Below are 15,718 nucleotides of genomic sequence, written 5' to 3'. Positions count from 1 at the left end.
TGATACATGAATAGCTTTCAAAAAAAAAATTTATGTTTTCAGAAAAGAAAACAAAAATTGATAATTGTCAACCGTCAAGCAAAGAAAAAAAAAAATTATATGGCAACTTTGTGAAGTATTAAATCTAAAATTAGATGAGAACTTTGTAATGAATCGACCTGCAGCAACAAATTATTTTATATGGCAACTATTGAAGTATTTAATTTAAAGTTAGATGAACTTATGCAGCTAAACATGGATATATCAATAATATCCACCTAGCTAAAAGATTTTAAACCAGTACAATTTAATTTGAAAAAAAAAACAGAAACGATGAAAGCACATATAATAGAGATGGTAATTTGCCCCACATGGTTCGATATCTGCGGTGCACCGCCTCTAACGGACGGTTTTTCCTTGAAAATCTGGAGATGCGGGGTGGGCTCGGGGCAAATACCTAAAAACTGAATCGGGACGGGCCAGGGACGGGGAATAATAACCCCCCCAACCCGCCCCGATATATATATATATATATATATATTTATTTATTATTTTTTTTTTACAAAATTTCATTTATGTAAAATCATTTTTTTTTCATTTATTTTTTTAAATATGTATTTTATTATAATTGTAAATTTGTTCCTTAATGTATTTTATTATATTTTTATTGCATTGTAGTCATTTTTTAAATATTTTAATCATAAATAACTTTTTTTATATAAATTTCTAAAAAAAATATCAATTAAAAAACAAAATGGGAAAAACCATCCCGTCCCATCCCCGCTCAGCAAAATCTCCGATCCCGTCCCGCACCTAAAGAAACGGGAAAAATCATGAGGATGGGATGTAAAATTCCCCGCGAGGATGGAAAAGAAATTTTAAAAACCGATCCCGCCCCATTCCGTTGACATCCCTAACATATAATGAGAAATCATATATATTTCCTATAAACGGTTTTCTGTACATGTTCAACCATTTTAACCATATATGACCGACTAACATTCATTTGGTTTTTGAAGGATAAAGTAGATATAGATAAAATACAATATATTTGAAGAGATGTTTTTTTCATAAATTTAAAAATAAATCTATATAGTATTATTTTTTATCATTACTATTTAAATATATAAAAAATATAAAAAAATTTATATAATATTTTTAATATTTAAAATATTCATTGTTTATAAAATCTTAATTAAGTGAAAAAAAACACATTTTTTTCTTTTTCACAAATCACTTATAAATTAAACATTACTTCATAAAAATTCTTTACAAAGCTTTTGAATGAAACTGATTATTATGAAAATTTCATAATTTTTGTTTGTTAGAATATTTTTTTTTAGGTAATAAAAATAAAAAATTTATTCATTAGAATTTAATCTCAGTAAATATTTAATAGTATATTTTTAAAATACATTTAAAATATTCACTTATATATGTAAATATATTTAAAATATTTATATTTTAAAAAATTCAATAATATACTTTTAAATGTATTTAAAATATTAAATAACATATTCTTAAATGCATTCGAAATATTTATATTTAAAAATATTAAATTTTATATTTTTAAATATATTTAAAATATTTAATTACATATTTATGAATTTATTTAAATTATTTAATTTTATATTTATGAGCCACAATGTATTTAATTAATAAATATTTTTAATAATAAATTTTAAATAAAAATAAAAATAAAAATTTATAACGAGCTTTTTCACAATGCATATCAGCACATTGCTTATTCTACCGATAAAAAAAAAAAAAAAAAAGTACATTGCTTAAAAAATCTAAATCGTGTGAAGTAGTTCAAATATGGTTCACAGAGGCACTCATTCAATATATTAACAAGATTTAGTCATATTCCCAGCAAAAATGTACCCTCAGCCTATATCCTTTCGTTTTTTGGTTTTTATTTGGTAAAACCTTCACGACAACGGTCATCAATGGCGCTCAAAACCCTCTCAACCTTTCTTTCTCCTCTAACTTTACCGCATAGCTCCATATTCAACCCCAGAATTCCTAATTCTTCCTATACAAAACCCACTATCATACTCTGCAGATTACCGCAATCACAGCAGACACATAATAATAAAACACCACTCGCAGCAGAGAACCAGTTACCGGAACCCAGACCCGCGACGGTGGGAACGGGGGCAGCCGCTCCGACCCCTGGGGACCGGTTCCTCGAACATCACCGTTCCGTTGAGGTTGCGAAGCTCATTGTCAAGGAGAATAAGAAGAATAAAAAAAAGAAAGAGAAGCCCTTGAAGGTTTCAACGGCTGTAGCTTGTTGTTATGGATGTGGGGCTCCGCTACAGACTTCGGAGAAAGATGCTCCGGGCTATGTGGATTCAGAGACCTATGCATTGGTATAAATTTTTCGTTATTTTCTGTATGTGTTTGTTTTGTTGGCTTTCAATTTTCTTGTGGAACTGAAGTCAATTATGGTTTTTTTATTTTATTTTATTTTTTTATTATAATTTTTATTTCTGGTTTTGAAGGCAAATAAAGTACTTCGAAATGGGTAAAGGTGAAAACTTGAGTTCAAATTGGGATGCCGGATTAAAATATTTGTGGAAATTTGTCACTCAGTTGGGCAACTAAATGTAAAACCAATAAAAATTGTACTAAGCATCTGTAGATCTTTTATTGGTACTTTAAATGCAGTTTTACTGCTCTGAAATATCAATTTGCACCTGAGAATGTTGATAACATGACGGTAACATATCTTTTGTTGTTGTGAAGAAGAAGAAACACCACCAGCTTAGAAGTGTTCTATGTGGGAGGTGTAAGCTTCTATCTCATGGGCACATGATTACTGCTGTCGGTGGAAATGGAGGGTATTCTGGTGGGAAGCAGTTCGTCATGGCCGAACAGCTTCGGGAGAAGCTGGCTCACTTGCGCTATGAGAAAGCATTGATTGTTAAATTGGTGAGTACTACCTAAGTTTCGCATTTTGTGATGCATTGAATGAGTTGACTCGAGGGATGTCAACCATTTTCTTTTAGGATGTTATCATAAAAAATACCCCCCAAGATTTCTCAATTCATCAGATAATCTTATAGGTTGACATCGTGGACTTCAATGGTAGCTTTTTGGCTCGTGTGCGTGATCTGGTTGGTGCAAATCCTATTATATTAGTAGTTACAAAGGTATTAATCTGTGTATTGGTCTTTCTTTGTGTTCTTACCCTGAAATGGTTCTGTTAAGCAACTATACTTTCTGTGTCAGGTAGATTTGCTTCCAAAAGGAACTGATTTCAACTGTGTTGGTGATTGGGTTGTAGAAGCCACTACAAAGAAGAATCTTAAGTAAGTTTATGGAAATCATTTAGAATTTGTTTATGTGCTTAGTTTTGAAAGAGTTTGTTGGAATTCAATGAAAAGGATTTGTATTAAATGGCCTGATGTATACATGTTAACGCTTTATTGTGGTTCAGTTTTCTGAAGCAGTCTTGACAAATAGAGATGTATTTGTTATTTTGACCTGAGCTGGAAAGTTTGTATACCTGTTTCTAAGGCCATACTATTCATTGCAGTGTTTTGAGTGTTCATCTAACAAGTTCAAAATCTTTGGTTGGAATAACTGGAGTTGCATCAGAGATCCAAAAGGAGAAAAAGGTTTGTTTTCTGCATTGGTATGTTTCTGTCTTTCTGAATGGATGCTCCATTCATGTTTGCTTATGTGTGTAAAGCCAATGAAAAATTTTACTCCAACTTCAGGTAAATTATGTTATATTGCTGTACAGGGATTTTATTTGTTGCTATCATACAAATTATTATTTTTCTACCCCTTATTTAATCCTTAAGTGAAGTTCTTGGTTTACTCTTTTGGTGCAGGGACGGGATGTTTACATTCTGGTTAGTTTCTGAACTGGAAACTTATTTAATGCATGTAGTGTGAATATGTGGTTTCGACTTGTGATTCAACACTTCTTCTAAAATTAAATTGCAAACTTCTTTTAAAATTAAATTGTTATTTACATTCTGAGTACTGGTTCTTTAATAGTCACATTATATGTTTGGCTTTCTGGGCTTATCTTCTCGTCATTGTGATGTCCACGTCCATCAATAAACAATTTACTGATGCCATCTAAATATGTTTTTAGTGTTCAATTTCAAAATATCATGTTGTCTTTCCTTCTTAAGATGTGTACTTAAGATATGTACATAGTCTGTCCATCCACAATTTGTCTGACATGCTACTTATCTGTTGTTCGGCTTTGATTTTAACAACTTTCAGCTTTACTAAGTTGATTTCTTTTTTTTCTCCATATCTGAGAGTTGATAATTTCTTTTCTCTAGGGCTCAGCTAATGTTGGAAAATCAGCATTCATCACAGCTTTACTGAGTAAGTCAATCTTATTCCTTTGGGTATGTTGCCATCATTTACTGTAAGCTAATTAATTGTCCATAGTTTGATAACAATTGAATTGAACAAAGATAATTGATTATATGAATCATTTCAGGCATAACACTATTAATATTTGGCATTTTAATTTCACTTTCTTTTTCATATTTTTAATTCATATGTCTCTCTTCCAATATGAGAAATCCGTAGTATCAACTATCAAAGGACCTTTCTGCACAGTATGTTAACCAAAATGAGGGTTACCATGAATCCCAGAAGCTTAAGCTTTTAGGAAATGGACCCAACAATAAATATTGAGCTAAGACTCATTTCATTTAACAAGATTATTATCTAGGTTGAACTTTCCGTATGCAGTTTCTTATCCTTTATTAGACTTGTTATAATTCTTTTTGACCAAGACTGACTACTTTGAAATATGTTGATGCCAGAATTGATGGCACAAAAGGATCCAGTTGCTGCAGCAGCTCAAAGATACAAACCAATACAATCTGCTGTTCCTGGAACTACCTTAGGGCCCATTCAAATCAATGCTTTCTTAGGAGGAGGGGTATGCCTTTGTCATTACTAAATTATGTTCGATAATCCTTCTCTTCTTCATGATTTTGGCAATTTCTTTACAGTTCAATTTCTGACTATATGCTTTAACAGGTTGCTATCATATTTAGTTTTACCAGCTGGGATCTAGAAACTGAAAATTTAGAAAAGCTTTTTTTTGAGTAAAAAGTAATAATAGAAACGATATCCTTTTCTATTTGATGAATGTTCTTTTTTCAAAATCTAAAATTTATCCTTCTTTACCGTGCAGAAATTATATGACACACCAGGAGTTCATCTCCATCATAGACAAGCAGCAGTGGTTCATTCAGAAGATCTCCCTGCACTTGCTCCTCAAAGTCGGCTAAGGGGTCAACCTTTCCCTGTATGTATAATTTTTTTGTTGTGTTATTAAAGCTAGACTTCATTTGTGACTTTTGGTTGTTCTTGTCAGAATGTGCAGGTTCCCTCAGAAAATGTGGCAGCAAGCAAGTATAGATCCAGTGATTTGAATGGTTGTTCATTATTTTGGGGAGGTCTTGTCAGAATAGATGTCTTGAAGGTTTTGATCTTGTAGTTTCTTGTATATTTTTATCTAAAACTGGTTTCTTGGCGGTGCACATTTTTCTTGCTTCAGCATATTGTTATTTTGATGTCTTCAGGTTCTTCCAGAAACACGCTTGACATTCTATGGGCCAAAAAGTCTTAAGATTTATATGGTACCCACTGATAAGGCCGATGAATTTTACCAGGTAATGAAAGCAATTTCTAAGATTGTTATATATTGTAACGTTAATATTCGTTTTCGTTTGCATTTGACCCAAGCCTAGAACATGAAACATTTATATTATGTTTGGTTATTCATATAAGACAAATATTAGTGAATAGTATGTGTGAGACATTTACTCTGCATTTTGCAAACTGATTGTTTCCTCTCAACTAAAAGTAGATCTATCATGTTGCAGAAAGAAGTTGGAGTTCTATTGACGCCTCCAACTGGAAAAGAAAAGGCAGATGACTGGCAAGGACTAGAAACAGTACGTCAATTGCAAATCAAATTTGAAAATGTGGAAAGGTGTGATTTGAATTATGCATATAATATCATTCTCTATCAACATTGGTTTTCCATTCTTGTCAAGGTTGCTGGATTTCGTTATAATTAGTTGATCAAAATCAATAAAAATCCTCTTTTTCTATATTTGTTTGGCAGACCTGCTTGTGATGTGGCTATATCAGGGTTAGGATGGATAAGTGTAGAACCCATGAACAGATTGGTTAAGGGTTCTGAGTCAAATTCAGAACAAGCTGCTGGGGAACTGCATTTAGCTGTTCATGTCCCTAAGCCTGTTGAAATTTTTGTTAGGCCACCAATGCCAGTGGGCAAGTCTGGAGCGCAGTGGTACCAGTATAGGGAGTTAACTGAGAAGGAAGACGAAGTTCGACCAAAATGGTATTTTTGATGATTGTGATTCATAATCTTTATATTTGTAACAAGTTTTCTTCTTCTTCTTTTTTTCTGTAAAGAAAAATAACAAAATCCCAAATAGGAAGTGAAAATGGAAGAACAAAAAAATGTGTTGTATTGATGTAAAATGATTGTGATTCATGATTTACATTTTGCTATTGCTGCAAAATGTTGATTATAAACGTCCGCCTTGGAAGAATGAATGCTAATTTCTTTCAGCTAGCAAAAGGGAAATAAAATTGTTATTATAAATAAATTTAAACCCAAAAAAAATTATATACACTAACAAACGACACATGAAAATTTATATGCACCTCCTAGTGGAGAGTGGTTTTTTATTTTATTTTATTTTTAATTTTTGTTTAAATTGTTAATGTTATTATAAATAAATTTAAACCCAAAAAAAATTATATACACTAACAAACGACACCATGAAAATTTATATGCACCTCCTAGTGGAGAGTGGTTTTTTATTTTATTTTATTTTTAATTTTTGTTTAAATTGTTAATGTTTTATATATATATATTTATATACTTAAAAAATGTTATATATATATATATATATATACAATTTTCTGAAACTTATTTCTCTTTACATTATATAATCATTGGTTGGTAGATGACTAATCGGAAAGAGAAACCACCAGCTGCTGATACACAGTCTGTATTGGCCTCTGCCAAGTAATTCATGGATTCTGGATATATAAAATAAGGTCTTTTGGAAAAAAAAAAAAATTGTAAAACAGAAATTTGAAATATGAAAATTTAAAAATAAAATAAAAAATTAAGATATTTTTAATGAGATAAAAAGGTACGGGTCCCAACCCATTTTATTTGGCCCAAAAAGTACATCCTGTTCAACAGCCGAGGGCGGCCCATAGCCCATGAAGTCTCGGTATTTCATTTTCATTACTTATTTTATATACTTTTTAAAAATCCAAGAAATGCTTATTTTCCCGCCGATGGGTTTAATTTCATTTGGGTAGGCCAGAAATTAGCGCTTCTTTTTCACTAACGAAGTCGAACCCTCAGACCAGCATAGCCACAGAGCTTTAGGCTACAGGGGGGTTTTGATCTCCTTCCTGTCCTTGTGCGTTCGTACAGAACAACCCCGTAATTTGCTGTGGGTTTTCATGTTTCCTTAGTTCTTCGTCTTGTTCGGCGTCCGTTCAAATCTCCGACTCTGATTCGTCTGATCGAAGTGATACACTATGTATATAAAGGAAGTATGCTTGGAAGGGTTCAAGTCGTACGCGACGAGGACCGTGGTTCCGGGATTTGACCCTTACTTCAACGCCATAACTGGGCTCAATGGCTCCGGCAAGTCCAACATCCTCGACTCCATTTGCTTCGTCTTGGGCATCACCAATTTGCAGCAGGTTCGTGCTTCCAATCTCCAAGAGCTCGTCTACAAGCAAGGACAGGCGGGTATTACCAAGGCCACCGTCTCCATCGTCTTTGATAATTCCGACCGCAGCCGAAGTCCTCTTGGGTACGAGGATCATTCTGAGATCACGGTCACGCGCCAGGTGCGTGACCCATATTGCCAAATTATGTTTTGGAGTTTTGATTCTTCTAACCAAAGTTTTTGGATTATTGATTATACACTTGAATGCTCTATAGGGTAGGCAATTTGGTTGGAGAGTGAGTTAATTTTAGTAGTATACTCTATGGTTTCCAAATTGGCATTGTCTAATTGTTGCTTTCATGCTCAGAAGTTAATACTCTTTTTTGTCATTATGAGTTAGAAGTTCTAATGTGCTTTGCCATGTGCTTTCTTTCCAGAATTGTAGTGTTTATATACTTTCAAAACTGTTATATTTAATGGTGTTTTTTGACCATTTGAGTTGGAAATATGTTTTGGAGTTTTGATTCTTCTAACCCAAGTTTTTGGATTATTGATTATACACTTGAATGCTCTATAGGGTAGGCAATTTGGTTGGAGAGTGAGTTAATTTTAGTAGTATACTCTATGGTTTCCAAATTGGCATTGTCTAATTGTTGCTTTCATGCTCAGAAGTTAATACTCTTTTTTGTCATTATGAGTTAGAAGTTCTAATGTGCTTTGCCATGTGCTTTCTTTCCAGAATTGTAGTGTTTATATACTTTCAAAACTGTTATATTTAATGGTGTTTTTTGACCATTTGAGTTGGAAATGCTCTGACAATTTTGCACAGATAGTGGTTGGTGGAAGGAACAAGTACTTGATCAATGGGAAACTTGCCCAACCTAGTCAGGTTCAAAATCTTTTTCATTCGGTGCAGCTTAATGTGAATAACCCACATTTTCTCATCATGCAAGGCCGCATTACCAAGGTTTTAAATATGAAACCCCCTGAGATATTATCAATGCTTGAAGAGGCTGCTGGGACAAGAATGTACGAGACAAAGAAAGATGCTGCTTTAAAGACACTTGAGAAGAAGCAAACTAAGGTTGATGAGATTAATAATCTTCTTGACCAGGAGATACTGCCTGCTTTGGAGAAGTTAAGGAAAGAGCGAACACAATACATGCAATGGTCTAATGGCAATGCCGAGTTAGATCGGCTCAAAAGGTTTTGCATTGCTTATGAGTATGTTCAAGCAGAAAAGATTAGGGACAATGCAGTAAGTGAGGTGGAAAAAGTGAAAGCAAGGATTGCTGAGATTGATGACAGTACAGGAAGGATGCAGGCAGAGATACAGGAGAAGGAGATGAAAGTGTCCGAGTTGACTGCAGCCAAGGAAGCCAGCATGGGTGGAGAAGTAAAAGAATTGTCTGAGAAAGTAGATGCACTTTCTCAAGATCTTGTGAGGGAGGTTTCTGTACTGCATAATAAAGAGGATTCCCTCAAGACTGAAAATGAAAACGTTGAAAAGGTGATGGATTAGCTTATAAGTACTGGAAACTTTTTGTACATCTTCAGGCATATATATGAATCCAACAATGTTTATTCTAATTTTGTGTTAATGTTTGCTGTTTTGGTGTTTTGTGAACAATTTTGCATCTTGATGTTGCCAGCTTGTTAGCAATATTGAAGACTTGAAGCGATCTGTGGAGGAGAGGGCATCTGCTGTAAGTAAAGCTGACGAAGGAGCAGCTGATTTGAAAAAGAAGGTAGCAGAACTTTCTGAAAGTTTGGAGAAGTATGAAAAGGAACACCAGGTCAATACTGCCTCTTCATACTTTTTTTTGCATTGGTTGCATTTACATTGTTATTTGGTGTTTATATGTATGGATATAAAATTATTTGCTGTAATCACAATGGTTAGGGTGTACTAGCTGGCAAGGGCAGTGGAAATGAGGAGAAAAGCCTGCAAGACCAACTAAGTGATGCTAAGGTGGCTGTTGGGAGTGCTGAAACAGAATTCAAACAGTTGGAAACCAAAATAAGCCACTGTGAAAAGGAATTGAAAGAGAATACAAATAAGCTAATGTCCAAGCGTGAAGAGGCTGTTGCTGTAGAAACTGAGCTTCATGCTAGAGTAAAAGATGTAGAAAATCTTAGAGTGGCACTGAACTCTCTTCCATATAAGGAAGGACAGATGGAAGCTTTACAAAAGGTAGTAGAAATTCTGTTTGATAATTTCTCTTCAATAATATATGTCTCATTTTGTTTAATTCATCTTTAAATAAAAATCTTTTTGCAGGATCGTGCATCTGAGTTGGAATGGGTGCAGAAGTTGAAGGATGAAATAAGGAACCTTTCAGCACAATTAGCACATGTGGAGTTCAAATATCGTGATCCTGTGAAGGGTTTTGACAGGTCCAAGGTGAAAGGTGTGGTTGCAAGACTTATCAAAGTGAAGGATAGCTCCACGATGACTGCCTTAGAGGTATGCATGCTTTTATACCTTATAAATTTATTTAAAAACTTAACAGATCACATTTTGACTCTTATATTTTTGATTTAATCTGCAGGTTACTGCAGCTGGAAAGTTGTTTAATGTTGTCGTGGATACAGAAGATACTGGAAAGCAACTTCTTCAGAATGGTGATCTTCGCAGAAGAGTGACAATTATACCTTTGAATAAAATTCAGTCCAATCCTGTTCCAGATAGGGTTAGGCATGCTGCTGTTAGATTGGTAGGTTACTCTATCAAGCTCTATTTGCTATCGTTATATCTATCTAATTAGGTGGCTTGTTTTGCTGAAAAGTCAGAATCACCTTTCTCAGGTTGGCAAGGAGAATGCAGAACTGGCACTTTGTTTGGTTGGTTATGATGAGGAATTAAAGGTTTGCTTCAACTTGGCCAATCAATAGCGTTAAGAATGTTAGGTTTCTATTTGCTCACAAATGATAGATGTTTTGATGTGTGCTCTATAGGCAAATGCAATGCTCATCAATCTGCAATTTTTCATAATCCTTCTCTTTCTAATTTAAAGTTAATGTTCATTGCAGAGGGCCATAGAATATGTCTTTGGTTCAACCTTCGTATGCAAAACCATTGATGCTGCAAAGGAGGTAGGTCCTTCTTTTTTACCCCACCATATATGGCATCAGTTATAGTTGCTGTTACTGCTTCAGTGGTTGCCCATTCAGATGTTTACACTGTATTTCTGTTTATGTTAATTTCTTCACACACTTGTTAAATGGTTGGTTCAATGCTCTAGGTATGTAAATTGTTATCAATTCTGGATCAATGTGTATTCCTTCCAGCTTTAGGGTGGCAGTATATATTTTCTACAGAATTTTATCTTCACATTTAATTCAGCTCAAAACATGGACCAACAAAGTCTAATGAATGTTTTTGCAGGTTGCTTTTAACAGGGAGACGCGCACCCCAAGTGTCACTATTGAAGGTGATATATTTCAGCCTAGTGGCCTTTTGACTGGTGGAAGCCGCAGGTAAGTCACCATGGCATGGTTTCCTCTTTAGTTTGTTCTTCTAGAGATAGTTCACTGAAAGCTTTAAAGTTATTGTTTTAATTTTCTCGTCTTAGAAGCTGCTGTCAAGCTTCACTTTCTTCTTCTAGCTAGTCCACCATTTTAAAACAAGTTTGTGTAACAGGGGTGGTGGTGTTCTGTTAAGGCAACTTCATGATCTTGCTGAGGCAGAGTTGAAACTCTCTGCACATCAGAAAAGGTTGAATGAAATTGAACAAAAGGTAGACCTTGAGCACTCCGTTTTTCGTTTCCTGAATAAGAAAGGATACACAAATGGTTCTTGCTTTCATTGTATTTGTTTTCTTTTTATTTTGCTTACTATATATTTTAAATATTCAATTTCCATGTGCATAGGAAGTATTTCTAGATTAAATATCCAACGTATCTTCGACATTATATCAATAGCTATAGATACTTTTATCATAGATGAAATGTCCAACCTGATAGGAAGCATTGCTTAATGAAATTTCCTCCATTCTTTTAATGCATGGAATTTTTGGCTTATAAGTTTTGGTATAGCTACTTTTTTGTAGTTTTCTTGTTTGGAGGTATGGATCTACATGTAGATCTAATAAGATTTTTTTTGTTGTTATTTCCTTAATTTGAAGATTGCGGAGCTTCTGCCTCTTGAGAAAAAGTTCAAAGAGCTTAAATCACAATTGGAGATTAATTCCTATGACCTTTCACTATTCCAGGGCAGGGCTGAGGAGAATGAGCATCATAAGGTCTATGCTCAATTCTTTTATTGTCTACCATGTTCAAACCCTCTTCAGTTTATGTAATCACATACTATATAACTTTATTATTATTTTTTGAACCATGTAGCTTGCTGAAATAGTAAAGAAGTTGGAGCAGGAGCTTGCAGATGCAAAATCTGCAGCAAAAGAGAAACAATTTTTGTATGAGAAATGTGTAAATGAAGTGGCAGTGCTTGAGAAATCAATCAAAGACCATGACAATAATAGGGAGGGTAGGCTCAAAGAATTGGAGAAAAAGATAAAGGCAGTAAAAGCACAAACACAGTCAGCTTTGAGGGATCTCAAGGTGAGTTTACATGTCTCCCAGGTGTCATTATAACGATTATACCCTTGCTATAGTGCGGCCAAATGTTTCAAGAATATTGCTTAATTGTTTAAAAATCAATTAAGTGTCATCATACTTCGTTGCTTGGTATGTTAGTTAATTCTCTGATTGGTTGATGGCTCTTTAATTGTTTCTAATATTGTTTTGCTTATGGAAGGGGCATGAAAATGAAAAAGAGAGGCTTATTATGGAAAAGGAAGCTGTTGTAGAGGAATGTGCATCTTTGGAGACTCAATTATCTTCTTTGAGAACACAAATTAATGTTCTGATATCTGATGTAGAACAACAAACAGTGAAGGTAACAATGATATTTTATTCGGCCAATTTGTAGAGTAAGAAGTTAATAATACATGTTTGTCTATTGCAGGTTGCTTCTACAAAAAGTATTCATGAACAGGCTAAATCTGAGCTTAATTCGATTCGTATGAAGATGAAGGAATGTGATTCTCAAATAAGTGGCATCCTTAAAGAACAGCAAGAACTTCAACATAAACTTAGTGAGACAAACCTTGAAAGGAAAAAAATGGAAAATGAGGTAACCTGTCATTGCCCTACGTGCATTCTTTATAAGATATAATGAATCATCCATTTCTTAATCTTCTTTTAGGTAAGGCGAATGGAGATGGAACAGAAAGATTGCTCTTTGAAGGTAGACAAACTGATTGAGAAGCATGCATGGATTACATCTGAGAAGCAACTATTTGGAAAAACTGGAACCGATTATGATTTTACATCTCGTAATCCTGGTAAAGCAAGGGAAGAATTAGAGAAACTACAGGCCGAACAGTCAGGGTGTGTGACAGAAAAGTTCCATTGGTTTCATTTACTCAAGCTGCTTCTAAGATTTTTATGTTCTTATATTTATATAGCTGACTTTTCCCTTCCCCTTTATGTAGCCTTGAGAAAAGGGTAAACAAGAAAGTTATGGCTATGTTTGAGAAAGCCGAAGATGAGTACAATGACTTAATGTCTAAGAAAAACATCATTGAGGTCAGTACGCTTGCTTTGTCTGGATACTTTGTCTATCTCAGCTTCTATTTACTTATCTAGTTTTTATTTTGCTTAGAATGATAAATCTAAAATCAAGAAGGTGATTGAAGAACTGGATGAGAAAAAGAAGGAAACATTGAAAATTACTTGGGTCAAAGTTAACAAGTGAGTCTTGCTTCATGGATCATCTGATCTGTAGTTTGTTTTATATCACTTTTTCTTCATGCGGATGCTTCTTTACTCCTTAGAACATGATTGTACTTACTCTTCTAGTTTTGTTCAGTGACTTTGGATCTATCTTTTCTACCCTATTACCTGGCACCATGGCAAAGTTAGAACCTCCTGAAGGATGCAGCTTCCTAGATGGTCTTGAGGTTCGTGTTGCATTTGGTGGAGTCTGGAAACAGTCCTTATCAGAACTAAGTGGAGGTCAACGATCTCTGCTTGCACTTTCTCTAATCTTGGCGTTACTTCTTTTTAAACCAGCTCCACTTTACATACTGGATGAGGTATACTTTTCATAATTTGTTTGTTTTGTGATAAGTTGATTGATATCCGAACATTTAGTCTAGAACCTTTATTTCTAAGACGTATATTTGTTAGGATTTGCTAACTGAAAAATATGGTTTTCCAGTATCGATCTTATCAATGGTAGCAGACAACAAATTCTATTATAAGTTTGGTTGATGCAACGTAGTTTGCATGCATACCCAAGTTATTCTCATCTACAAGTTTATTATAAGTTTGGTTGATGCAACGTCGTTTGCATGCATACCCAAGTTATTCTCATCTACAAGTTTTACTTGTTTATTCTTTATCTGTTTTGTTTTACAGGTTGATGCAGCTCTTGATCTAAGCCACACACAGAACATAGGGAGAATGATTAAAACTCATTTCCCACACTCCCAGGTTTACGGTTCTCTCATGTGATTATGTAAAGCATTAATTTTCTGGAGTATCTTTCTTATTTTCTGCATAGAACCTTTGAAGAAAGAAAGGTGAAAAAAGAAGATTTGACCATTGTGATTGCGATAGAATTTTATGTATTCAATAGCTTGAAATATCTAATTAATTCTTATGATGCTTTATTAAAGTGTAATACTGTCTAACCAACTTCCTTAGTTTTTATTTATTTCTCTTGTTTTCACCTTTTTTTATTTTTTTACTACTGCAGTTTATTGTGGTTTCCTTGAAAGAAGGCATGTTCAACAATGCCAATGTTCTTTTCCGGACAAAATTTGTGGATGGTGTTTCGACTGTTCAAAGGACTGTTGCAACTAAAAAGAACTAGTGAATTTCGTTGTCTTGTGGGTCTTGCTAAACATGGTAAATCTCCGCATAGCCTTTTATTCTTGTTCATGTAATTTTCTTCTGTTGATTTGCATATCTAAAGAAACTTTACGCATGCTATCCAGTGCACTGTATGGACCGTTTAATTAATCTTTGACTGTGACACATTATCAATTTCGGCAGAACATTGACGGTTGGATAAATTGTACACTTGAATATTTAGATATTCAAAGGCATAATGCATTAGGATTTATATCTTCCTGGAAAATATTAAGCAACTTGTTTTTCTGCCCAAAATTCTTTCACACTTCTCCAATTGTCTCAATGATTTGTGCTCTGTCGCTCATGATTTTCCAAATAGGCAAATCACTGTTTCGGTAACAAGTGGTCTTGTTGATACTTGATTTGATTGGGTATCAACAACTGTTTAAAAGTACGCTTGATTCTTGCAAACATGGATAGGCTTGGTCCTTTTTTCCAAGTACTGGACCACAAGGGCTTGTATGTATGTGGTCAGCCACAGTGTTTTGGTTATCTATTTGATTCAAGTATGCGGATGACTAGGTCCATGTTATATACAATGAAATGTTTATCTGCCATTCTTCTTGGCTATTAATAATTGTTTACCATATAGTCTTATTCCTTGAACTTTCCAATTTTGATTGTGAAGGTTATATCATCCTGGAAGACAGCTTTGCAGCTACCTCAGTAAACCCTTTTCAGGAAGCTAATTACATGAACATATATCACAAAGAGTATTGCTGTGTAAATTATTTTTATTTTTCATGTATGTTTTTGCTGTAAAAATCCTGAACTGGCTTATACTCTAATATTGGTAGTGGCCACAAAAGTGTGGCTGTTCGTAATGAATTTGTTTTATAATGTTTTTGGACTGTTAGGGTGATGCATATAACAATAATTATTTCTAGTCAACCATTGTTTTCTATCCCAATAATCATCGTGGAAGCTGGTTCTAAGAGTCCCATTTATGCATTGCCATATGAAGGGAAAAAAAAAAATGTATGAAGACCACTAATGTCTCAGGGAAAAATAATTATGTATTGGCTTCTGATTCGAAAGCGTCAAATTCACGCGTTGAGCATTTTGAACAAGTCTAAAAGTTACAAATAATC

The 15,718-nt window shown here is 34.2% G+C and overlaps 2 protein-coding genes across 4 annotated transcripts; both read left to right on the top strand.

Moving 5' to 3' along the window:
- Positions 1 to 1,743: 1,743 nt before the first annotated feature.
- LOC107408397 (NO-associated protein 1, chloroplastic/mitochondrial) lies at positions 1,744 to 6,554 on the top strand. Of its 3 annotated transcripts, none has more exons than XM_048470575.2 (13): positions 1,744 to 2,354; positions 2,734 to 2,916; positions 3,051 to 3,137; positions 3,217 to 3,296; positions 3,524 to 3,605; positions 3,825 to 3,845; positions 4,290 to 4,335; positions 4,785 to 4,903; positions 5,162 to 5,275; positions 5,345 to 5,452; positions 5,553 to 5,642; positions 5,856 to 5,965; positions 6,101 to 6,554. In XM_048470575.2, the coding sequence occupies exons 1-13, from the start codon at positions 1,929 to 1,931 to the stop codon at positions 6,348 to 6,350; spliced, it is 1,716 nt and encodes a 571-aa protein (XP_048326532.1). In that variant the 5' UTR covers positions 1,744 to 1,928; the 3' UTR covers positions 6,351 to 6,554. The 3 variants fall into 3 exon arrangements, with proteins under 3 accessions (XP_048326532.1, XP_015871269.2, XP_015871268.2); XM_016015783.4 differs by having other exon boundaries at positions 2,731 to 2,916; positions 5,354 to 5,452; XM_016015782.4 differs by having other exon boundaries at positions 1,746 to 2,354; positions 2,731 to 2,916.
- A 753-nt stretch (positions 6,555 to 7,307) lies between these two features.
- Positions 7,308 to 15,483, top strand: LOC107414207 (structural maintenance of chromosomes protein 2-2). The gene is made up of 21 exons (XM_016022308.4): positions 7,308 to 7,884; positions 8,533 to 9,213; positions 9,356 to 9,499; positions 9,607 to 9,897; positions 9,985 to 10,170; positions 10,256 to 10,420; positions 10,512 to 10,571; positions 10,737 to 10,799; positions 11,092 to 11,183; positions 11,347 to 11,443; positions 11,831 to 11,947; positions 12,048 to 12,266; positions 12,463 to 12,603; positions 12,673 to 12,840; positions 12,913 to 13,097; positions 13,202 to 13,295; positions 13,372 to 13,460; positions 13,579 to 13,804; positions 14,130 to 14,204; positions 14,470 to 14,621; positions 15,256 to 15,483. Exons 1-20 carry the CDS (start codon positions 7,567 to 7,569, stop codon positions 14,584 to 14,586), a joined length of 3,528 nt encoding a protein of 1,175 aa, XP_015877794.3. The 5' UTR covers positions 7,308 to 7,566; the 3' UTR covers positions 14,587 to 14,621; positions 15,256 to 15,483.
- Positions 15,484 to 15,718: the final 235 nt, after the last annotated feature.

Source organism: Ziziphus jujuba, chromosome 8 (genome assembly GCF_031755915.1).
Source record: "Ziziphus jujuba cultivar Dongzao chromosome 8, ASM3175591v1".
NCBI lineage: Eukaryota > Viridiplantae > Streptophyta > Magnoliopsida > Rosales > Rhamnaceae > Ziziphus > Ziziphus jujuba.
The sequence above is the reverse complement of the archived record's forward strand: the minus strand, read 5'-3'. Positions and strand labels throughout refer to the sequence as shown.